The sequence below is a fragment of the Chelmon rostratus genome, chromosome 22 (assembly GCF_017976325.1).
Source record: "Chelmon rostratus isolate fCheRos1 chromosome 22, fCheRos1.pri, whole genome shotgun sequence".
Lineage (NCBI taxonomy): Eukaryota > Metazoa > Chordata > Actinopteri > Chaetodontiformes > Chaetodontidae > Chelmon > Chelmon rostratus.
Genome location: NC_055679.1, coordinates 19,120,683 through 19,146,383, shown reverse-complemented (window position 1 = coordinate 19,146,383; position 25,701 = coordinate 19,120,683). Strand labels below are relative to the sequence as shown.

The 25,701-nt window shown below is 41.5% G+C and overlaps 1 protein-coding gene across 1 annotated transcript; it reads left to right on the top strand.

Moving 5' to 3' along the window:
• Nucleotides 1-3,722: 3,722 nt before the first annotated feature.
• Nucleotides 3,723-8,567, top strand: LOC121625682 (interferon gamma-like). Its single transcript, XM_041963878.1, has 4 exons — nt 3,723-4,045; nt 4,689-4,760; nt 6,443-6,730; nt 7,550-8,567. The coding sequence occupies exons 1-4, from the start codon at nt 3,926-3,928 to the stop codon at nt 7,697-7,699; spliced, it is 630 nt and encodes a 209-aa protein (XP_041819812.1). The 5' UTR covers nt 3,723-3,925; the 3' UTR covers nt 7,700-8,567.
• Nucleotides 8,568-25,701: the final 17,134 nt, after the last annotated feature.

The window sequence follows — 25,701 nt, the reverse complement described above, 5'->3', positions numbered from 1 at the left end:
TAGCCATGCTAATGAACAGATAGCCAGCTGGGAAAACGCTGGTGCTGCTCAGTCACAATAGCTCGTTCTTTGTCTTTGTACAGTGTCATGATTTCAGCTTGTGTTTTGTTCCTAGGATTGTGTATAGTTAAATTCAGAAAAATAGTTAAAAGAAGAAAATAGAAACTTTTCAAGCTAGCTAGCTTACTTGCTAACTGAAAGCGGGTAAGCTCATTAGCTAGCTCATTCCTACGTCTTTTTGTTAGGTCAAAGGTTTGCGCTGAGGGGCCTTGTAATTGGTCAGTGAAGTTAAAGTTGATGCACAAAAATTTGACGTTGAGTAAATTCACGATTGCAGGACTTTCTTATGCAGGTGTGACCATCAGCACACCTCAACCATGCTGAAGTTGTGATGTGTGAATATTGCTGGAATAATATGATGACAGTGAATGTTTAAAAATGTCAAATGGCCAATAAAACATTCCCTTAACGTCGAATGAGCTTTGTCCAGGTGACTTTTCCATGAAGCTCCTGAGCATCACTACAGCTTCCTCTCATTTACAATAAAACATTTTCTCTGAAGGACCGGCCCTCCTCTGGTTTCACTTACCTTTTTGTTTCCCTTGATGCAGCAATTGCAGCAGGTTTTTTCCCACCTGCACTGATATTTACAGTGTATGGTCCAGGAGGTGTGTGTTTATGAATAAATAGGTGTGTGCAGTTGACAAGAAAAGCCTCATATTTTGTCTGTTTCCTCTAAGCTAAATGAGGGACCGCTCACTCTGTGCATTACTCACTAGAAACACTTCACACCCAGCCAGGGTGGCTGCTTCATCACTTCCTGTCCTTGTTTGGCCTGTCAGTCTCTGCTATGCTATTTGTACATGACATCATATAATACGATGTTATCTACAATATTGCAGGTTTTAGCATCTTATCTTGTTAAATGCACTTTATTTTTGTCTGAACACATAGCCACATCAGATATGCTCATACACTGTCATCTGCATCAATCAAATAAGCTATGCTCTTACGAATGGATTACTGGTCATCAACACTGTTCACTAAAAAATGGTATGGTTGCACCGTTATTTCAAACAACCAACAGCTACGTTTATCCAAGCTAACTTCTAGTTAACTATTACAACTGTTTATTACGTTTAACTTCAACTTAACTTCAGCTATTCTTCCATCATTTTCAGGAAATTCTAGCTAGTTATTTCATAGCTTCGGCTAACTTTTAGCTAGCTATTTCAACTGCCCATTCATTACTTATAGCAAACTTTTTCCATTAACTATTTCAACTGTTTTTTCACCACTTTAAGCTAACTGTAAACCTTTGTCCATATCTTGTGGCTAGTTTATGTGTTCATCCGAACTTACTCATTACTTTTATTTCAACCGCTTATCTACTTTTAGCTAATAATTACTTTTGGCTAACTATTTCAGCTTCTGACTTATGAACTAGTTTGTGCACACTCAATTGCAACACATGGCGTTAATGTGTTACAGCTGACCCTGATAGGCATCTTACAGGTTATTGTAAATTAAGTGACTCCATTGTTATCCTATTTGGCTGTTTAGGTGCTCGCTATGGTAGGTAGGCCGACCCATGCATGCAAATCACTGTGCCATATCTTTATCGCGCTCTACTGAGCACAGCTTTCAGGTGATGCAGAGCTGGCAACAATGATGAAAGTCACCAGGCAACCAAAGTCACCTCGGCTTAGCTGACTAACCACAGTAACCAATATTGTTTTTATTATGAACACATGTGATTAGCACACCCGTAACCAAGTTTGTGGCCCACTTCTGGGCCCACTTCTTGACCTTTACTCTACAGAGTTTCTTGTTAAACCCCTGCAGTTTACATCACAGTTTTCTGACAGCTGCCATTCTGGTGTACAGAGAATAAGCCCCTCTTGGTCCAGCTAGCATGTAGATGTGTTAAAGTATAAGTCTGGTGATACTCTTATTTTTTTTTACTGTTTGCATCCCATGAACAATCTCAACTGAGACACACCGAATCCCACAAACACTGCCCTGATGTGTATTCTGTGTATTAATCCACCACTGAAAATAGTCCCCATCACCATTGTCTCCTGTTTAACCTTTGATAAAAACTACAGTGAGCAACTGATTTAGGAAATTACTGAACTTGTTAAAAGAAAAATGGTAATGAGATTTATGTATGGAGTTGGAACCAATAGGCTTCGGGCTGAGAGCCACAAGGAAGTCAGACAGTATTGAGAGACGGACCAACACACTCTTGGTTTTAGTCTTTTAGTGGGACTTGACCGGTACGTTCCCATGGCAGCATGACTGAAGGGACCAGCCACCGCAGCGTTCGTCAAACGTGCTGTGTTTTCATATAAAGTGGACTGAAAAAACAAAAGATGCATCCAAAACAATTCCCACATTCACTCCAATCACAACTGACCACTTACGCTGTAAGCATTTTGTTGAAGTACTTTTGAATATTTACTTTTTATTCCATGATCATCTTTAATGCTTAGTTAAAAAAAACAAAACAATTGTCTTCAATTTAAAGAGTTATAGTCAGTGGCACTTCCATAATTAAGGCAAAAGGAACAAATATTCATATACAGGCCTAATTTTAGTAACTGCAGATACCTCATTATTTTCCAGGTAATTTACACGCATACACATCTCCTGCTTTCCTACATAGCATGATAACTTTTTATAAAACACTGAATCGCCTTGGTAAAGGTGCAGCTGTGACGTGACTTTCTCGGAGCTCAGGAAGTGTTTGCATGCTTTGTCTTTTTTTAAATCCCTCGCTCATGAAGATATCTGTAATTTCACGTTTTGTGACACTTTGGGGTTTGTCTCTTTTTCCTGTGATCCGTCTCAGCTCTAGCTTTTGCCTTCCCATTTTTTCTCCACGCTGCTCGGCCGCTCACACTCCAGGCACTGACTGAACGCTGTGTTGATGTGGATGTGGACCAATCACGTCTACAGTTCTGTGTTGTTTCCTCTTTGATTTGTTCGATTTATTTAACATTTTCAACCCCGGCTTGACTAATAGGTCTGCATTACATTAATGGCCTTTGTAGTTTATTTAGCCCCAATCCCTCAGAAATACTCTCTACAGCACCAATTGTGTATCAATCCGCCACTGAAAATAGTTCCCTACATATGCAGTATTTCCTCCTGTTTGTTTGATAAAAAGTACAGCGACCAGCTGTTTTAGAAAATTACTGAACCTTCTTAAAAAATGAGCCAAAGATTTACATATTCGGTAGGAACCAATGTGCTGATGTGTACATACGCTTCAGTGCAAACCAGCACCGTCAACTTTAGAGTTCCGAATAACGCCACCGATACGGCAGATTACGCAGGATTTGTAATGGTTTCCATTCCATTCTGATGCAGGCTGCAGCCTAACCGTGCTTTTCAATGACTTCGAACCTCGATACACCGAGTTGCATGCAGTACAAGCCTTTATCAGAGACCACTCCCAGTGTAGGACCAGTAAAACCATTACGCACATTAAAACCATTGGGTCATTTGCATTTATTCAGTGAGTTTTTAGTAGCATTTGTTTGGCATGCACGAGTGGGAGACCCCTCACCCACTTCTATGAAGTTTGGTGATTTAAAGGAAACTGCACAACCACATTTTCACACTTAGATCATCGCTGCATCACACTCTCTCTCTCCCCTGTGTGTGTCTATGCCTCTCTGCCCCTTTGCCTCGCTCTCTCGCTGTGTTATAAATAAAAGCTTTCATGACAAGTCAAACAGTTTGAGCCAACTTCAGGGCAGAAGACACACATCTGTCAGACAGACAATCAGGCCGTCAGACAGGTCTTTGTCCTCTGCATCGCTCCTACAGACACCGAAGGAACAGTCACACCGGGCCGGGACAGGCTTGGGAATCGAACCAGCGACCAACCGGCAGGCGCATAACAAGTAGTGATACGATGGCTGTCACGGCGAGGGCAGTGGTCTTTCTGTCTCTCTGGTTGGCTGTGTGTCAGGTCAGAGGCTCCCACGTCCCTCTGAAGATGAACAGAACCATCCAGAACCTCCTGCAGCACTATGTGAGTATCGCCAGTACTGCGAGTATGACGACTGTTGGTGCTACTGATGCTGTCGTGAGTTGTACTTGCACTACTACAGGCATAGTTCTGGTACAAGCCCTGCATTTCCTTGTTATTCTTTCTCACACTGATGCTCTCACCACACACACACACACACACACACACACGCTGTGCAGTCACTATGTGTAGTTCAAAGGACTATTCTGGTATTTTATTCATGTTTTTAGTCCATTAACAACAAGTATTGTCCATCATAATCAGCATTACTATTAACAGCCTTATCTCAGTCACCTTTATGTAAATTATTTTATGGTCACGTGGTAATGCAGTGTGTGAGTGCACGGATACTGTCCTGATGGTGCATTCAAGGGCACTCTGACTTCTGAGGTTTAAGAGGTACTCGAACCTCAGATGTCCAGGGACGCACTTATGTTAAAGCCTAGGAAAACTATAAATGCAGTCTAAGAAATGACCAAAGTCTTTTCAAAATGTGTTTGATTATTATGTGTCTTTTGTTGATTATCTGATAACAGAGCTCATCAACAATCATTGATGAGCTCTATTTTAGTGCATCGATTAAATGCTTTGCAACAGACGGCTCTGAAATCTGTAATGATAATGTTTCATCGTCTTTTTTTTGCAGAGGATTGCACCTAAGGACAGATTTAATGGGAAGCCTGTCTTCTCCAGAGAGCCACTGGCTGGAAAAATGGAGGTAAATAATAGCTTCTATACATCTACAAAGGGGAGCATGAAGTCTCTGTGGTTAGTGTCTGCTGCTGTTATTAACATGATTGACGCGTTCACTGCCTTTAACCTCACACACTCTTATCAATTAATATTACACTATTAGCATAACAGATAGTGGATATGGGTCATAGAACGTGGCAGTAAAGTTTCCGTTGGGATCTGTGGATGTTTGCCCTGAACTAAATCTCTCAGGCGCACCGTTGTCTCAGGATCCAAACTCCAAACATGCTCGCAACCATAAACTTAAAGGAATAGTTCAACATATTTACCCACACTGGCACCAAACCTGGCAACCTCAGTGTGATGACACACATTCACTGCTCTGATATTGTTCATCAAAACATGCTCATTTTGAGGCTGTTTCTCCCTGCATCCAGTCATCATGCTAAGCTAGGCCTCTTGACTCCAATGACTTCATGACTTAGTGCAAAGTCACGATATTGCTCTTGATTTTTCGCACCTCATCAGCTCTCATTGTGCATTAAGGTGATTCAGGATGCTTTCATTTCTATTCGAGAGTTTCAGTGTGCAGTAAGTTTCGCAGTGAGGGAGTGTTAGCATACTTCAAAGCTTTAAGCTGCTCTCCATGTTCTCCTGTTGATGTTTAGCTGACATTCACTGAGTCAGCAGTGCGTGTTCTCCTCAGGTTTCTGTCCCTCGCGCTGCAGTCTGACTCTGTCGACAGTTTCTTTATTGCACTGGAGTTTGTGTCGAGGTTTTTGTGGTTATCCTGCTGTTGCTCTGCACTGTGCAACCTTTGTGCAACTTTTCTCAAGCTCCAAATCAAACTTTCACTCTTCACCAACAACTATGTAAAGCCACTTCATGGTTGGTTTCGCCAAACCAGCAGACGAAGATTCTTTACATGTTACAGTCTGCAGCGCTAACATGTCGTATTTAGCGTCGACTTAAAGGCCACCCATCCCACATAACACCCTGGGCTTTCCCATTTTGTTTTTCCCTCCGTGCAACAACGCAGGTGTTCCACCAGCTTTGAATTTGTTCCAGTCTAATGTCCTCATACGACTCATCTGAGGTGAAACACTGTTTTAAGCAACAATTAACCTGTGAAGCAAAAATCTCACATGTGCATTTCGCCTCCATTTACTGCAGACTGAAGAGACTCTCCAAAGACTTTACTCGTCGTTAAACTTCTCTGTTTAAACCCTCTGAAAAAAACGACTTGGAAGGTGAACCAGGGTCATCGGGTTCATCGAGTCTCTCACAAATACAGTTTTACAGAATTTAACATCAGACTTTTAGCATGTTTAGACCTTTAACCAGCACAGGTCGGACATTTAGTCAGTCTTAGAATTGTGTCTTCACTGATTAATAAAATGTGAGACGTTGTTGACATGTGAGCTCTTTGGGTCCAAATCAGTTTCAAACCTGTGAGTAATGTTGGACTCTGACATTAGTTTTTACCTGTCAATGAGTGAAATTCCCCTTTAAGACCTACTCTATGCTTAATTTATCTCCTGTGTGGGAAACCACAAAGTTTTTCCACTGTGTAACGCTGGTACACACTTGCCAATGAGAGGAGATGTGTACTTTCAAATGTTTCACAATCAGATTGAGTTGCTGCTTTTCTTAAACCAGCTAAACCAGAAACATTAATTGTATTGACCTCATCTGTTTCTCTCTCAGGCTAAGAAGGTGTTTATGGGTGGCGTTTTGGACAAGTACGAAAAGCTGATTGACCAGATGTTGAAGCAGCTGCCCACCCAGAGTCCCCAGACCGCCAGGAGCAATGAGGATCCGGCCTCTGCGGTCATCCCCACTGCCGGCACCGCCGGTGGAGCTAAGACGGGAGCTGGTGGAAATGTCAGGAGGGGGCTGGAGGACATCCTGGATATGGTCCAGAAGCTGAGGAAACGCTATTACCAGGAGCAGGAGAAGCTTCTGCAGGGACTGCAGTCTCTCAACGACATCCAGGTAGAGAGACATAGACTCACACTGAGAGAGTCTGACTGTTGGCCTCCTGACCTGAGTAGAATAATACTATACGAGGCTTGAGGAGGGCCTTATGTGGGCTTAAAGTAAGGCTTATCAAGGTCTCTGTAGCAGCTTTGTGTTGGGTTTAAGCTTTTGGAAAGGTTGTTGGAGGTTTACAGATTTCTAAGAAGGTTTAAATCAGGGTTTCAGGACATGTAGGCCTTAAAAGTAGGGCTCTCAGAAGGTTTACGTAGGGCTTCAGTAAGGCTGAATGAAAAGCTTATCAAAGGTTCATGTAGGACTTCTGGGGGGGCTATGTAGTGCTTAACCAAAGGCTTATTAAAGCTTTGTATTGGGCCTATGGCCATGTTATGCAGAGCTTAAAGTAAGAGGTTAAAGGTTTAAGAGGTTTATGTAGGACATTATAGAGGACTTAAAGTAAAGCCTGTGGAAGAATTTTATAGGGCATACAGAGGGCTTATGTGGGGCTTGAAGTAAATCCCTTGAGGGTTAATTCAGGGGTGTACGGAGGGTTTAAAATAAGACTTACAGAAGGTTTATGTATGGTTTTATGTGGGGCTTATGACTGTGTGTGGGGCTTAAAGTAAAGCTATTAAATGGTTGTTGTATGGGGTAGCTCCATCAGCTTTACTTTCAGTCTTTCATAAATCTACATAAACCCTCCATTAGCCGTATTTGGAAGCTTCACTAAAGGTTTCATGTGATATGCTGTCGTGGGAACCGTGTTGTTGCTGTATCGCAAACAAATTCCAACATTTGACTGGAACACATGAACGTCAATTTCTCTCCCTCCTCTAGATTGATAACTTTGTCATCCAGAGCAAAGCATTGTGGGAGCTGCCGTGGCTCTACGAGGAGGCGAGCTTACTGTCCGAAAACACTGAGATGCAGCGGAGGCAACGGCGGCGGCGGCAAGCACGGAGGGTCAAAACTCACCTGAGAGCCTGAAACGCGAACAGGCACAACAAAGACGGCAACAGTGACGGCAACGGAACTAAAACGTAATAACGTTAAAGCACAGACGCGGGAATGATGACGAGGTCTGAAACAGTTAAAATAACATGAGAAATATTACACAACCAAAAAATTTACACCAGTGTGCCAATTTTTTACTTATTTCTGTTTTTAGAGGTTATTAAAGAGATGATTTCATAGATATTTATTACAATGATTGTGAACCAGCAGCCTAAGCCTAAGAAATCTCATAATTTTGTAAAATTTTAAGATATTTTTAAGAAAGTTTGGTGTTCGATACTTGAAAGCAGTGTGGCGGTTTGATCCTATGAAATATTCACTTTATCCATCACCGTATTTATCACCTGGAAATACTTGATTTTTTCCTGTTTAGAAACTACTTATGATTTAATGCTCAGAAAATCAGGCAGATAGAATAATAACATTTTAAGCTTTGTGATTGGATGCCTCTCCAGCAACCCCCCCACCAACCCCCCCACTCTACTGCGTAAAAGAACTGATGATGATGATGATGATGATGATGTTTACAGTAGAAAGTACATCATAGTTTTATGCTGACGTACTTAAATGTACTACAGGTACTCTGAACATTCTGGTACAGCACTGGAGTACTTCACTGCAGCACAGCTACTCTGCAGCTGTAGTAGAAGTACGATACTCTTCAGGGATTTTTGTATTTTCTTAACGTAATTAATGTTGTAATTTTCTATATTTATTTTATATTTAAAGTGTCTATTTAATGGTTAATCACACTGCTGTGACTGATTGTTGATTATTTATTGTGTATTTATTGATTGGCACATGCAGACAAATGCAGCTGAATAAAACTGGATCAACTTCATTTTCTGATTCTTGCCATGATTTTTTGATTTTATGGATGATAAGATAAACTTTGTTATTGATTTGATGTGGCTATTAAGGTTTAGCTCTGAGTCCATGATAGCACCAAGATTTCTTTTATTTTTGTTTTTTTACGACAGAGAGTCTTTTTTCTTGCAGCAAAGACAGTTTTTTCAGTTTTATCTGTATTTGGCAGAAGGAAGTTCGGACTCAACCGCGCAGTGATTTGACAAAACTCTCTCATCTCAAGGCACTTTGATGACATCTTATGGTTGAAGTCAGAATTGATAAGAGGTCAGGAAATGTCATAAAAGGCCTGTAAAGTGTGGGAATTTGAACATCTATATATCCGTGACAATGGGCCAAAACGGACATGAAAAAAGCTCCATAACAGCTGCCTGGACCGTCAGTTGAGATTATTTTGTCAACTGTTATGTACAAAGCCAAGAATCAACCTTGAAACTCCATCATTAAGTTTTCACAGGACTGTAGTCAGTTGGATACACTTTTAGGTACAATTGGGTGTCATCTGCATAAAAACGTAGACGAGGCCCAGTGATTGAGCCTTGAGCAACAGATGCCATTTTGGTCTGCTTGGATGTCAAATGAGACAAAATAGCTCATTTGATAAACACATGCATATGTTCCACTTACTGCAAACCTTCAGAAGCTTTCAGCATCACCTTATATCTATTATATCGCAGTGTTGGTGGAGCTAATTTGAACTATTTTATATACAGCTAACTAGTTCAGTCCAATGACGGGGTTGGGCCCCTCTAAACTTTTCTGATTATTGCACAATATTAGATAATTTCACCTCTGTGGGCTTCAGACGTCCTCATACCTAAACAACTGAATAGGTTGAGTGTCAATGACTTCCAAAAAGGCATATTAGACCTGACCCGCCAACAGAAGAAGAAGAAGAAGGATGAAGGTGAGAGGGATGGAATACCTGCACAAAAGCCTGAAGGTTTGTGTTTACTGGAGGAGGCTTATCTTACTTAATGAACAGCAACGTTGGTTGAAGTCTTGCTTTTTGAAAAATATGTAACAGAAGACTTTCTTATACACCTGACTTCCTCCTTAGCTTCCATCATAATTACCACAGCCGCTAACTAACAATAGCTCAACAGTAATCTGAATGAAACCATGTGGGAAGATTAGAGTGGAAACGTCTCTTTGATGGAACTCTAACAACTTGTAGACATCTGAAATGTGACAAGGAGGCAGTTTTAAGCAGTTTGTAACAGGCCACAAAGCAAAACGACTGGAAACCACTGATTTATTGTGTGTGTTTTATGTACAATATCAATCTGCAAAGTAACTAGTAACTATAGCCGTCAAACAAGTACCTCACAACTGTGCTTAAACACAAAACTTAATTAATTGACTTAATAACTATTATAATAAAAATTAATAATTAACTTAATAAATGTGGCAGGAAATGATATGTACTGTTAAGAAAAGTAATGATTATATTAATTATTATTATTATTAAATTATTAGTAATGAAATTAATTAGAACATATTAATAGTTAGGTTATAGGGGTAGGATTAGATATTATATATATATTATACTTCTTCCTACTCCCTTTCGCTCATGTAAACTATGTTGCTTATAAGATGTGACTGTTTTCTGGATTATTTTTTGTTTTTGTTTTTGTTTTTTGTTTTTTTTAATGTGCACTTATTTCCTTATGATTCCTTATGATCATTATTAGTTATATAGGTACTATGTATATATTGCTATGTATGTATGCATGTATACATGTATGCTTTTATTTTTATTTTTATTGTTGTTTACGTGATCGAAATAAAGTTATACTGCTACTAATTGGACATGGTGTTCTTCAGTATTGTTGAAAGGTCATAAAAATTAGAACATTTATTATTCTTAATTATGATAAAAGATAAATGAATACATGAATCCATGCTGACTGTGGTGACAGAAACAGTGGACAGGCCCTGTTGTTTGACGGTTTTATGCAACACAGCCGCGATCTTGTATTTACTTGATATTCACACTTCAAACACGAGAACAACATACTGAACAAAACTCAGACTAGCTGTTCCTCTGAAGACCATAATCCTCTGCAGACACGCCGGTGGGTCGGGGTATGCCTGCAGCCACAAGAACTCAGACCCCTTCTGCCTCCGACACACAGCCACGACGTCACTTCCTGTGACATCACTTCTGGTAAATGGAAGGTAGCCCTCTTTTACTGTAACTGCAGCCCTTACCCACAATGCACCCTGAATGCTCTGTGTATTTGTGAGGTTGTGATTTCTAAGAACCGGAGCTGTGCTTCCCCACAGCGCTGGAGAGCAGAGCTGTGTGTTTGTGTGTGGTCAATAAACAGCCTCAAAACTGTTAAACTCATTATACAAGATAGATAGATAGATATACTTTATTTATCCCAAGCTGGGAAATTGCAGAAATTACAAGACACACAAACTGACAGATGAATAATTTTCAACCATTTCTTTAAAGGAACTTTTGTTTTGTTACATTTGTGATGGCGACAGTCAGTTAAAAATTAGACCCAGCATTCACAGAGCGAGTAAACAAAAATATTTCCATTTTATTTTTTCATCAGGTTTCTAGCTAACTGAACTCAGTCTGTTTTGTTGTTCTTGAACTTGAACTAGGTCTGGTGTTATTCTATATTATTCATATTGTTAATGAATCCCATGAAAAGACTCAAATTAACAACATGCTACTGTCTGACTTCCTGTCTGTGGCTCTCAGCTTCAAGCCCATTGGTTTCTACTGAAGACATAAATCTTTAAAGGAAGCAAATAAATAGTTTCATGTTTAAAAGGTTCAATATTTTCCTCAAACAGCTGCTCACTGTAGTTTTTATCGGACAAACTGGAGGAAATAGAGCGTCTGTTGGGACTATTTTCAGCGGCGGATGAATCCACATTTGGTGCTGTAGTGAGTGTTTGTGGCAGCAGGACGGTGTGTGTGTGTTCATGGTGATGAAGGAACATGTGTGAGGCTCACTGATGTTGAATCTTTGAATGATGAATGATGATCTTTGATTTGATTTGTTGACAAGATGAAAAATATAGACTATGGCCAGTCTTTAAGAGCCAACTTGATGAATAAGTAACAGGCTGGGGGGGAAAATGAGGTGGCTGGCATTTACAAATGAGATACTGGCTGTCAGTCCAAACTGCTGCTGTCATCTGGAGGGTGGAGGGGGCACAGAGGGGGCGGACTTCAGCAGGACAGCGATGGAAACCATGAAGACATTGAGAGAGACACCGAGAGTCAACTTTTACCCCCCGCCTCTGTCTGTGGTCGCTCTCTGAGTGTGCATTTATGTGTGTGGGTTTCAGTGTTAGTCAGCATCTTGCAGATGCTATTGCAGGAGAAAGGAAGTTAGTTTTTGCATGTCTATAAATGACACACAACACTCTGCACTGCTGCTGCTGCTGCTGCAAAACAGCAACTGCCTCACATCAGTTTCTTCAGGTTTATGTTTCATCCTCACACTGCCTGCTGAAAGAGCCATTCCTGTGCTCCCAGGGTTGGGGTTTGGGGTTTGACCTGAGCGCAGCAGAGGGATTATTGTGTTTTAACTGAATATTGTTCAGGAGAACATAAAACCCTTTGAACTATGATCCTGTCAAAAAGTTTGAATTTTAGAGGCTACAACTTCGCTAGCGACTCTGCTAGGCTGTGCTTTGGCATAGTGACAGTTTAAGCATTTGTGCTAATGTCAGCACGCTAACATGCGCACGTGACATTGCTAACATGCTCATGTTTAGCAGGTATAATTCTCACCATAATCACCATCTTAGTTTAGCATTGTTAGCATGCTAACATTTACCGATTAGCACTAAACACAAAGTGATGAAATGAATCATCTCTGGGTACCATGAATGCATCTGCATCGAATGTTGTGGCAATCCGTCCAATAGTTGAAGAGATATTTCAGCCTGCATCCACAGAGCTTCGCCTCCATCGTGGCTAAAAATCATCAACTCCCATAGCAAACTGCATGCAGAGGAGCTTTCATCAGAAAGACCCACAGACGGACGCCTCAGATCACAACCACTGACTGTCTATCAGCTATCACACACAAACAGCTGTGCTACTATATACTGTATATTCTGCATATGAGACATGGAAAACACCCTCTGATCTGTGTTTTCCCCTCTACTATACTGTAGACAGTATATGGTGCATGGAACCGTCGGTCTATATGAATTTTACTAAGTATGGAATCATTAATGAAGCGATCGACAATGTTCAGAACTGTCAGTTTTGGTCACGTTTTAGTTTTATTGAAAAGGAACAAGGAGGCAGAAAAAAAAACCACAGAATGAGAATTAATCTGACTGAATCACGACAGCTTCACTTCAGCAAGTGTTTCTGTTTTATGCTTCATATCAGCGGCAGGAAACACTCGTCCGCCTCACACACAGATCACATCTAACCACTGAAAGGAGGTTAAACGATGAAGAGGAGATAAATGCTTTAGAAATTTCTCGGGAAAGGAAAGAGGTAGTTGAGCCTGATGTGTCTGTCGTCTGTCTGTGACTGTCTTTGACCTCTTCAGAGCCAGCCACTGAGGACAGAGGAAGCGGAATCAATCAGACAAATGATTTATAATCTCATTCATAAACTCAGTCTGCTTTAAAGGGAAATGAGGACTAAGGCGTGAGAAGGTCAAAGACATCCACCACATGCAGCAGGTCCAAACACAGGCAGCAGATCGCAGGTCCAGAGTCAGGAACAGGTGGCTGGACTGCGAGGATGCAGCACCTGATCACATGACAAAGGGCTGGCGACCTGGTTAGATCCACCCACAGACTGATGACTTAATGAGAGGCAGGTGTGTCAGCAGGTGTTGGTGCTTTAGGAATGTCAACAGGTGAGCAGGATTGGTGGGAAAGCTTGATCCGGTGGACAAGTGGATAATGGCAGGTGTGGAAAGTTCCTGTATGGTGGGTCGGGGGGGAGGGGGGAGGTGCAAACTCACCAAAGTAAAAGCATCTAAGTGAGCCGACGTGATGATAAGATTTCAACCAAATTAATAGCCTTAACCTATTTATCTGCAAAACTTCAGATCATGAAACTAAGATTATCTGCTGGGTTGAATAAGACAACAGTTGATGAGCAAACATTAAAACACTGTGTGTTAGAAATGAACCGGCCTTTTATTGAGCTCATGTGTGGATGAAAAGGTGATTCGTGCATATGATGAGATGCTGTTTGTCCCTCAGTGTGTCATAGTTTCAAAGGTAAAGTGAATGTGCTGACTGTAATAGAAAAACTCATGTCATGAAACACACACACATACAAACACACACACGCACACATGCACGCACACGCACGCACACACACACACACACACACACACACGCACACACACACACGCACACACACACACACACACACACACACACACGCACACACACACACACACAGCTCATTAACATATCTGACAGATATGCTCTGTGGCATTTCCATGAAGTTATGTGTTAGTTCCTGTTGCAAAGGAAGCTTTGAGTTCATAGCAACCACACACACACACACACAAACACACACACACACAGACTCTATATTTATATACAATATTAACATACAAGATAATTAATGCATGTTTAAAAACTGAAAAAACTACTTTATTAATATTGATGGATTATATTTCTATTAAATTTATTCTTTCTTTCAGATAAGTAACAGACACTCAGAAGCTAATCACAAATCAACATTTTTTATATGTTAAGTTTTCACTTTGTTCAGCTTCGTTGCCTAAATAAATCAAGTTTATCTCTCAGCTGAAACAGTTTCACTGATGCAAAGGAAAATTGAATGAACGTGGATGAGCTTCAAGCCTTACTGTAAGTATAGCTGTCTGCTTTTAATTTGAAAAGCCTGCACAGGAAGAGTCGTGTGCAGAATCAACTTGCTCAAAAAACAGCTGCTGTCAGTCACTGTGCTAAGGAAGATAAAATAAGATTAACTTTATTAGTCCCCAGCTGGGAAAATTTGGTGTTACAGGAGCATCAACAAAAATAGTAAATAGCTAAAGGCTAACAATGACTGTTGCTGTTGTTGTGCTTTAATCTGATTGGATAGCAGAGAAGCAACTGTGTTACTCTGCTCTGGGTTGAAGATTTTCTAATTTTGAGCATTCAGGATGTTTAGCTAATAAAATAGAAGAAGCATCCAATCAGCATCCACCGCAGTGTGAAGCCTGAGCTGCAGTTCTGCTAATGGCCACCAGATGTTGCTCCAGGACACTCTGACTGTATTGAAGTAAATGGGAAACGCCTAAAATGTTCAACTCTCAGCGGTTATAAAAACGATGCGCTGAGAACATGCTAAAGCTTAGAAAGAGGAATTTTTAGGAAGTGACTGTTTTGATTGACAGGAGCTTCAGCCTTTTTAATTGCAGTTTGCTGTTGTCACGGTAACTTCATATCTTGATTTTCTGGCTCGAGTTACTGACAAAGACGGCGGCGAGTGGCATCAAAACCTCCCTTGTCACAGACGGTAGGAGCATCAGGTGGATCAGAGAACAAGAAAGCAGCGTCTTCATGTTGTCGGAGTGTGAGGACTCAGTGCTGCACCTGCAGGGTCCACAGTGTGGCGTCAGGGACGTGTCTGAACACCAGAAACCTGACCCACAGAGTCGAGTTTCTGCTTAAAACACTCGTCAGAGAGGTCACACAATGATGAGAATGACTGTTCAGCATGGCGGGAAACTCATTTCCAGCAAGACATTCAGTCTCTGCTGACATCTAGTGGACAAAGGGTGCAACTGCAACCAAACACAGAGGCTGAATCCCCAGGTGTATTGGCAGACTACTACTACTACTACTACTTACATTAATTTTGTCCTTTTCAATCCACAATTGCTGTCAGAAAGCTTTACATTATGAACACATATTCCATCCTCACCGTACAGCTCTTTTAATTTTGAATCAGATATTTTATTGAAGACTTATCCTGGTTTTATATTTAAATACTATAAAATACATGTAATATATATATATATATATTCTTTTCTCTAACTTTGTCCATTGTGACAGTATTACACCACGACACCAAGGCAAAGTCCTTGCATGTGAAAATCTACTTGGAAATAAACCTAACAGTGAGTTCTGGTCCCCACTGAGGGCCTCGCTGGGTGTAATGATGCCTGTCGCTCGTTAGGTGGCAGCAGAGCATCCAGATAAACTGAATTTCTGCTCTGAGGTGTTTCGAGTTCAGATGCTGAATTTTACTTTACTTAAGCAGCCATTAGGCATCATCTTCTACATTATCTGATGATTATTATTATAACAACACTTTTACTGATGTAGCTGTTTGAGGAGGAGCTAATTTTGGTTTCTGTCACTATTTGGTAGTTTAACCTTAAACAACATATAAGTTTAACAAACAACACGTTTTCTGTGTATAATTCTAATCTTAAAAGAAACTAAAGGTACTAAAAAGTACAATATTTGCAAATTGAAATGCTGGTGAGTGTTAATTGGCTGAAAGTGGAAATACTATTAAATTGGAACTACACCAAAATTGTCCTGAAGTACAGTCACTGCGTAAATCTACTTCATTGTATAAAAAAGTACATTTAGTCAAGAACAGTACTTAAGCAAGGTTTTGAGATACTTTTATTTTATGCTAAACTTCTTCTGAACTAGATTTAACTACTGCTTCAGAATTAATTAGCACATAACACGTAATGATTTAACCCTCACAGGGGCCATTTTTCTGCATTCTGAGTACTTTTAATGTCTCTGCTGCCGTCTGTAGTGCAATGAAACACACGTCACTCCGACAGATATTACTGTCTATGTATAGTCCAGGAGGGGAGACCAGGGATCTGCTACAGACAGGTGACAGCCTGAACAGGCCTCAGTCCTCTCAGCGCTTACGTGTCCGACGTAAGTATTAATACTCGCTGCTGGTTCTTAATTCTGTGTGTTCATTCAATAAAATTCAGGCTAAGCGGCGACTGACGGACAGATTGGACAGAGTGTGTGTGAGGCAGTTGTATGATGAAGAGAGATGCTGGAAATAAACTGACCTCTGGCCTGACAAATCTGACACCATCTGAACACACACACACACACACACACACACACACACACACACAGAGTTTTCCATTTGTCCTGAACTCAGAGACCCTCGCAGCAGATCTGTGTGCGCCTGCTGGAGTCTATATTCAATTATACAGAGAGAGAGAGGCAGGTAGAGAGACAGTTTCCATGACTGGGTCTATATTTAGGCTTCAAATTGTCTGCAGAAGGTGAAACATTTGACTCCGACCCGCAAAGAATCAGCTCTGATCTTACAAACCGGCTCAGACTGACTCAACCTGAGCTGGACCTGATTGAGGTGTGGCTGAAAGGCTCTAACATGAGTTAGAGTAGTTACTGAGAGTTCATTCACAGGAAAGCTGGACGCAGCTGTGTGTTGTTATGTTAGCAGCTACAGTAAGTTTAGACTGCAGTGGTGGAGGAAGTAGAAATACTGCAGCGTAAAAATACTTCTTGAAGTATTAGCATCAAAATATACTGAAAAACAACGTTTAGACTAAAAGTAATGTGTCTGTGTCGTCACTAGAGGGGGGGTGTTTTGGTGTATTGATCTGTAGAGACGTTTCTCTCTGCTGGATTTTCTTATTTTACTGTGTTGAGGACATTTCTGGGCAGCCAATAGCAGCGCAGGTGAGGTCAGGACTGTATAAAAAGTGTCCGAGAGGAAGCTGGTGCAGCACAGTGTCCTTTCAGGACCTTTCAGCTACTTCATGTACTGCTGCTGAGCTTAATCTAAAATAATATCTGAGAATGTAATATTTGTCTTCAATAGTTGCAGTGCTGCCTGCACGGTAAGAGTGTAGTCGGGGGGGTTGAGGTGGGTAAGAGATGGGTGGTGAAGGAAGTCCAGTATAATGAGATTAAGGTGGATTAAGGATTGGGTTTATATTGGGTTTAGAGGGATTTGAGAATGGTTTTAACATGTTTAGAACGGGAACAGAATGGTTTTGGAATGGGTTGACAAGGATAATGGGTAGTTTAACAGTAAGAAAGCGGTTTAGACTGGTTTAGAATGTTTGTAGAAGGTTGAACCTGGATTTTAAAGGGGATGTGGGGTCTTTGGGTCTCAGGGGAGATTCAGACAGGTGGGTCTGATCAGGTGTGGATGCTGAACATGTTTAGTATCAGTGAATGAATGAATGTGTGCGCATGACACCAGGTGTGAATGAACACTTCTATCATTAGAAGGTAAAAATACAAAGAGCCATAGTTTGATCAAAACATCACCATGGCAACGTAAACAGCAGCTGCCGGTTGCTTCGGCAACACCCGACTGTGGAGCCAACATGGCCGTCAATGACGAGTGTGACACCTGCTGCTAATTCATCTCTGCTCTCATCAGCCGACTCTACCTCGCTCTCTCTCTCTCTCTCTCTCTCTCCTTTCGGTTCATTATCTGGGTCTGTAGGTCAGAGCCCCCCCCCCACCTGCTCAGGTGACAGCCCAATGCATGCTGGGTACAGTCATCTCCCTGTCATTGAGAAAGGATCTGTCATCCACTCGACTGTCTGTCTGCTGACCTTCTTCACGGGGGCTCCCTTCTCCCACAGTCTGGACTTCCAGGTTTTCAGTAAGCGAGACACAACATGGAAATATGGAAATATGGCAGCGTTGGGGTTATTAGATGGTGCATTTTAATCACTTTTATGCAGCTATGGCAGCTTTGGGTGTTTGTGCTTTGCTGGATGTAAAATTATTTCACATGTAGAACCACAAATTTGACTTTAGGCATACAATTAAAAATGGCAGGTCATGTGACATAGATTTGTTTATAAGGAGACATTTATTTATTTAGAAATGATTAAGAATCCTCCCATATCCGAACCTAAAGGAGAACCCATTTACTAAATATTCACAAATATAAGAAACGACTCCAAAAACACTCAAACAATCAAAAATGTTTAAGTTAATCAGCAGTTAATCTAATAATCGATTAATTGTTCACGCCATTTTTTTCACAAACGTTTAAAGGTACACCTGTGTCTCAGACCCGGCCCGCCTCAGTCTGATCTACAAAAACACTTCAAACACTGTGTGAATTCCTGTAAATGTCCTGTAGCAGCTTGAGTAGCTGCACCATTATGAAGAGCACCAGCAGCCTGTGTTGTGAGTGAAGGTGGTTTGACATTTGTACAGTAAGTGGATATTAATTTGGACCCATAATCCCTTGCAGCAAGTCACACTCTATCAGGTTACCAACGTGTGTGTGTGTGTGTGTGTGTGTGTGTGGCCGTCATGATCTCCTGCTGAGCTCTGAGCTACATACAGTTTTAAATAGACACACACACACACACACGCACACACACACACACACACACACACACACACACACACACACACTCACGCAGTTGTTTCCAGGAGTTGAATCTCATTTGTTTGACATCAGAGATGCAGCAGAAGGCGTCACACAGTGAAACCTCCGGCCTCCGTCCTGGACGCAGACCAAACCGATGAGGATCCAGATGAACCTCCGTCACTGTTCAGCAGCTCAGAGAGGTTAACGGACTCAGCAGCAACATCGATGCTGTGTGATGAAGGTTTCAGGTTTGTCTGACTCGTCCAGAGAGAAATGACACTGATGTGTATGAAAACAGCATCACTTTGGTTTTAAAGCCTTCAGCCATCGAGCTTCTCTCTTCTGGAACCATCTTCCAGTCTCGGTCCTTTAGACAGACTGTCCACGTTTAGGAGTCGCCTGAAAACTTTCCTGTTTGATAAAACCGTTGGGGCTGGCTCAGGCTTGCCTCGGACCAGCCTCTCGTTATGCTGCTGTAGGCTGCGACCACTGTGGGACTTCCCAAGATGCACTGAGCTCCCATATCCTCCCGTCTCTCTGTACACATTCATGTCTTACTGATTTGTCCTCTTCTGCGGGGTCTTGCAGGTCCTGATGACTCGCACCAGGATTGTGGACCATGGTTGCGACTGCTGGCCCCTCTCACTCTCTCTTTCTTGGTTTTGCTTCATGAGTTTTTATATAACTCACTCATTTATCTTAAAGTTATGGATCATGATGGGCATGGCCACTTTGAGTGACGGCTAGCCGCTCGGTTTCATCAACCAGGCTTCATTTGGCCCCCCTCACCTCCACCCACGCTCCACCTCTTTGCCCATTTTTGCCCAGGATTTGCTGGGGTTCGGTGGAGTCAGGCACTGGAGTGCCGTCCAGGTTTATCCAGTCTGTGGAAATAACGCTGGGTAGCTTCTGAAGGTAGTAAGATCAGCCCGACATGCTAACCTTTGCAGCTAACATCACACACTGTTAAATCCCGTCCTTACACTTTTGCTCTTATGTTTTTGGTTCCGAAATGCTAAAAGAAATAAAATACCCTCCAAACTCTTTGAATGCTGATTATTAGGGACACGGGGCAACGTACCAACCCAAAGCCTGCAGTGTTTAGTTAAAGCTGTTAAGCTATGATTGGCCGCTTCTTTCTAGCATTACCGAATGTTCAAAATATTCAGAATTATTCCAAGATAATTTTGAAATATCTTGGAATAGTCTTAGAGAGTCAAGGAAACCCAGATATGTCAGGATAACTCAGTTTCAAACATGTGAGACAGACATTTAGAAACAGGACGACAGTTATTAGAATAACATTAAAAAATAAAATGTGGACTTTTGTTGGCTTTGAATTTATTTGAACGGTGACGTCTCTGCTGTCTTCTGTATTAATATATAACCGTGACGCAGCTACAGTGTGGAGCTGCTGCACCTGACTCACACAAACACAAGCTGACTCACCTGTACCGCTCCGTCTGCCGTTCTGGCTCTCTCGCACTCTGATTGGCTGACCTGGCAGAGTGGGTGGAGCTGGGTTTGCAATGCCGAGTTTATTTTGGAGACTAATCCGATCACTTCTCCTCCACCTCCTTTAAAAACAACTTTGGACTCGAGCAGAGAAACGTCTGTCACTGCTGATGCTCTGAAACTCACCTGTGGACTGAAGGTTAAAAGATACCAAATATTTCACAGTCAATACAAATGACGTGCAACACATTTAGAATATTTCCATCTTCCATATTTTAAATCCAACATAATAAAAGAGCTCTTACCTTTTGACACCTGCTGAAAAACTGCTGATAAAGACCATGAGCTGTGATCGAAGCTGCCACATCCTGACTTTTAATCACTAGTGTGGTTTAGAAGCTCTGGATCCTACATTTCCCATAATTCAACTCCATAGCATGTTTCGATAGACCCTTACAACCCTCTAAAAACCCACATCTTTAAAAACTCCACACCTGCAGTTCACAATTATTATTGTGAATCATCATCATTATTATTATTAGAGTTATTAGATCAGGTTTTAGAAAACTTCTGCTGCTGACTAGTATTAAACATGATGAGTAAACTAGGGTTCAGGCAGTGAGGTGGGCCATTAAATTAATAAAAAATGTAAAATTGGCTCTTAGGTCTTTCTCTGAATGACCAGTTGGACTGCTGCATTATGGGTAGAATCTTCCAACCACCTGCCTTTGAGCCAGGCAGCAGCTGCTCCTGCAGAGCTCCTCTGAGCAGTTAGCAGGTTAGCTTCTTGCTAGCTTCTATAATTAGCAGCCGTGTCCTTCCTGCTAATCTCCTTGCTGCCTAATATGGAACACAGCTGCTCCAATCACATGGCTGCGCCTCGTTACCATGGCGAATTAATTGTCTTGTCAGTGACAGGAGAGAAAATGTGTGTGTGTGTGTGAGAGAGAGACAGCAGATGTGAGTGACAAACTGTGTGTGTGTGTGTGTGTGTGTGTGTGTATGTGTGTGTTCAGAATTAGAAAATCAAATCAACCATATTTGCAAAGAAACCATAAAATGTGTTTTGTTGGAGATCAACAGAGACAACTGGTCAATTAATTGATCAGTTGATCATCTGAAAATGAATCTGTGGATATTTTGATCTGTGATTAAAGTGTTTGAATCACTTTAAAACATCACAGATTGTTGAATATTGTTCACACGATTGTAGAAGATGAAAACTTGGATGTTTTTTCACCGACACAAAACCAGTCTGGTGAAGACAATAATCCACAGTTGCAGCCCTAGTTTAACTAAACCCAGATGGTTATCAGGATTAAAAGAAAAAGCCTTTTGTACAATACACACCCATCACAGACTGTCACACCGCCGAGGCAGCTGGGATGTGTCAACATGATGAGTGAATGTGATAAATTCATGTTTTTCTCGATAGTTTACAGCAGCTGGTCTCAGTGTGTTAACCTGCAGGTCTGCAGCCGATGTGTAGCATCGCACAGAACACCAGCTGCTCTGGGTGTTCTGACCCTGAAGAGTCCACAGCAGTGGTTCTGGTCTGCTGGGCCTTGGACCAGAACTGCTCCATGGAACATTTTCTGCAAGACTGTGAGGAAACCACATGATTTAGCCCAAACACAATGACAATGCTAACATGCTGAGTTTAGCAGGTAATGTTTACCACGTCAGCTGAGGATGATGATGGGATGTCATCAGTTTAGCAGGTTGTTAAATAAATCATCCTGAGGGGGACATGAAGGTCTGAACCAAATTTAATGTCAAACCATCCAATAGATAAGACATTTCAATCGAAACCATAAGTTCAACCTCACGGTGGCGCTAGAGGAAAAGTCGGAGGATCTCACGATGGTCTGTTTCAGTTTTTGTGCTAATCCATCAAGTCGATGTTGAGATATTTAACTGTGGATCAAAGCGGTGAAAAAACGACCAACATTGAGAGCCAAGTGTGGTTAAAAATGAGCTTCAGTCTTTGTAAATAACGATTATTTTTACTGATGTCACTTTTACAGCCTGTGTGTGCGGTAGATTCAGGACGCTCTCATCTAAAACCGTGCTGTTGACATTGCCCTGCTATTGCTGGTTGTCATGGCAACATGCCTTGCTGTTTCCTGGCACCTCCTCACAGAGCTGTGATGTCACATCCTCCTCCTTGATGTTTATTAGCACCTGTGGGCCTACGTTGTCGTGGTAACCGCGGTCTCAGGAACCTTCTGTGTGTGTAGATGTTTGATGTAATTGGATGTGTTTCACCTGGGATGGAAGAGGAAGAGGAGCATCTGCCCTCAATGAGTTTGTGTGAATTCAATTTACTAGTTTCTAATATTTTAGCAAATAACCACTTATATTATGCAAAATGACAATTCACTTATTTTCATACTGTATTAACCTCAGATCTACCTCATTATTATAAGGAAAGTATCTTCTAATTTAAAGGTACCACATTTTGATTGTTAGCATAAGGAAGGAAACATTAGCTAGCAAGCTAAACACACATTTTTGCACACAAACACTTAAGACGTTATGTTTTGTCCATTTTTATAATCTGGTAAGAAACAGTTTGTAGATTTTAGAAGTAGCTTGAATGACAAACTTGAACTATAGTAAAGTCAGTTAGCCACTACAAGCTAACATGTAAACATTAGCTACAGCTCCCCTAATTGAAATTATTTGAAGATATAACTGACGTGACGTTATGTATTTATTTTACACACTGATTGTCTGAAAGAACAATACAAAAACGTGAACAATAAAACTGTTTTATTAATAATAATAATAATTTTTTCCACCACAATAAAATTTAACAAAGGCTCACTAGAAAAAGTGTCGACTTCTGTGTTCTGTACAGTAGATACAGTACATTGTAAAACTGGCCGTGGCGTGGCACAGCAGCGCATTCAAAAACGTATTATTCAAACATTTTTCCACATTATTTACAGATAAAATCCACAATAAAACCCAGCTGGCAAACGTCACAGAAATACAGCGCAGCTTCACGCTAACAGCAGCTAACCTCTGGCGGCAGAGACCCCCTGATAGAAGCTAACTGGCTGACGAGCTAGTAGGCTAACTGGCCAGCATGTTAACAAGCTAGCAGGCTAGTTACGCTACAGCTGCTTTCACACGGCAGAAAAAAATGGTGTTTTTTTCCGAATGCTACCATGAGGTCCGTTAAACCAGAACTTCATGTTCCTGTGGGACTGCAGCCTGCTAACAAGCTGGTTAAGAAACAATAACAAAACACTCACATGTTCTCCTTCCCTCCTTACTGTCTGACAGGCAGCTGCCGCTTCTCCTCTGATTGCCCCTTTACTCACTTACTTTTTACTTTCTGTCCTACTTTCTACCTACCTGTCTGCGTCTGTTTGAGCAGCTAGCTCTCAGCTAGCTTTGCAAAGGAATGCACTTTGGTAGATTCAACCAAATGCCCTGGGTGTTAGTCACGACAATGACAACAGTAATAATCATAATAATAATCATAACTGAGCAGTCTGAGGTACCAACATGAAAAAAAGAACGCTTTAAAACCACATTTATGCTAATGCTAACAGCTTGCATGAGCACCTCGGTGAGGAGCTCAATGCAACTGTAGCTAGCAGGTACGAACTTGCTAGGTGCTACTAGCAGTCAGTTAGCAGTAGGCTAGTGTTAGCTTCACTGTAGAGAAAACATCAGTGCAGCAGCTAGCGACTGGACGCTAGCAGTCGATTGGCTAGTGTTAGCTTAGCCCTGTCGTCAGCAGGCATCGCCAGTCCTATCCTGAGGCGACAAGTGGCGACAGTTGGCTGATATGTGTCTGTACATTGTGCAGCCATGTTATACAACCCCCCCCACCCCAACAAACACACACGCACATGTACGCACACACACGCACGCACGCACACACACTTTTAGATGTCAGAGTTTATCAGTTTAAAGCTACAATCTGTGGTTGGTGCGTTGGCCTGTTCTGCTGGCTCAGTAAACATACGGAAGCCCATTTCTACCAGAAACAGATGAAATATTGTGACTGACAAGAACAAAACAAAATGATGAGACACTGAGTAAATATTCTGACTGAGTGTGTAAATGAAATACCAAACCACTGTCTTCACTTTAACTCAATACATTTTAAACAAGTTTCAAATGTACGTGATGAGATAGCGATAGTTGTGGCTTCTCAAACGTCAAAACTACACAAAATTGCAAGAGTCAGAATTTTAAACTTTGTTCTGTTTTGATTCAATAAGTCAATTTTCTTTCCCTGGCCGGAATGAGCTTCCATCCAACAGTCTGTTCAGCAGCTGCGATAATCAAGTACCGTCCAGCTAATGAGACAACTGAAAGCCAGCTGTTATTCTTGTGCTTCTATTTCACGGTTTCAAACTTTTTTGCATACAGACTGGATCCAGATCTAAAGTGGATTAGCCAGTTCATACCTTGGTCACTTGTCTCCTCATATTCCATCAACAGAAACAAAGTGTTGGCACAGTTTTCACCAACCTTCAGATGAACATGAATCAACCTTTGGACTATTTCTCAACTGTTTTGTTTTTTCGTTCATGTTTAGATTCCTGCTGTTTTAAACAGAACCGGTGTGAATACAGTTTCTATACATTTTTTTTGCGCAATTAATTATGTAGGATGCTAATGAGCTTCATCTGAGCCTAGGGGGTATCTGAAGAACCATCAGCCAATTTAAAGAAAAAACCAAACAAACAGCTTTCTTAGTTTCTCCACACAGCTACACGCCATCACTCCACGGTCACACTCTTCTAACGGGGGTGGGAGATGGAGGTCAGTGCTCACGGGGTTAACATGGTGTCTTTGGGCTTTGCTGAAACAAACCAGAAGCCAATCAGCACGCAGACTTTGGATGCTAAAACTCAACTCTATGACATCATTGTGAGTTGCACCAAATATACTGAATGATTTTTTGTGTTTTTGTGAAATATGTTAGATTGTTGCCATGACATCGCCACTGTAAATGTGTGTGTGTGTCGCGTGGCCGTGGCATGGCGATGAGATACTGAAGGCACAAAGTTACGACTCTCAGCACTCGTCTCGCTAAAAAAATTAAAAAAACACAATCAACCAACCAATCAAATCTTTAGAAAACAAACAACAAAACATTAGAGAGGACCACCCTCACACACACTTCCTCCTCCTCCTTCAGTTACTTCCTGTCCAGGTCCAGGAGGGGGCGGGGCTTCCCCTGAGATGGGCGGAGCAGGTAGTGTCTGTGTGGTTTACACCATCAGTTCCTTCTGTGCATCGCGCCATTGTCATCCACTTCTTCATGTGCTACATGACATCACGGTTGCTA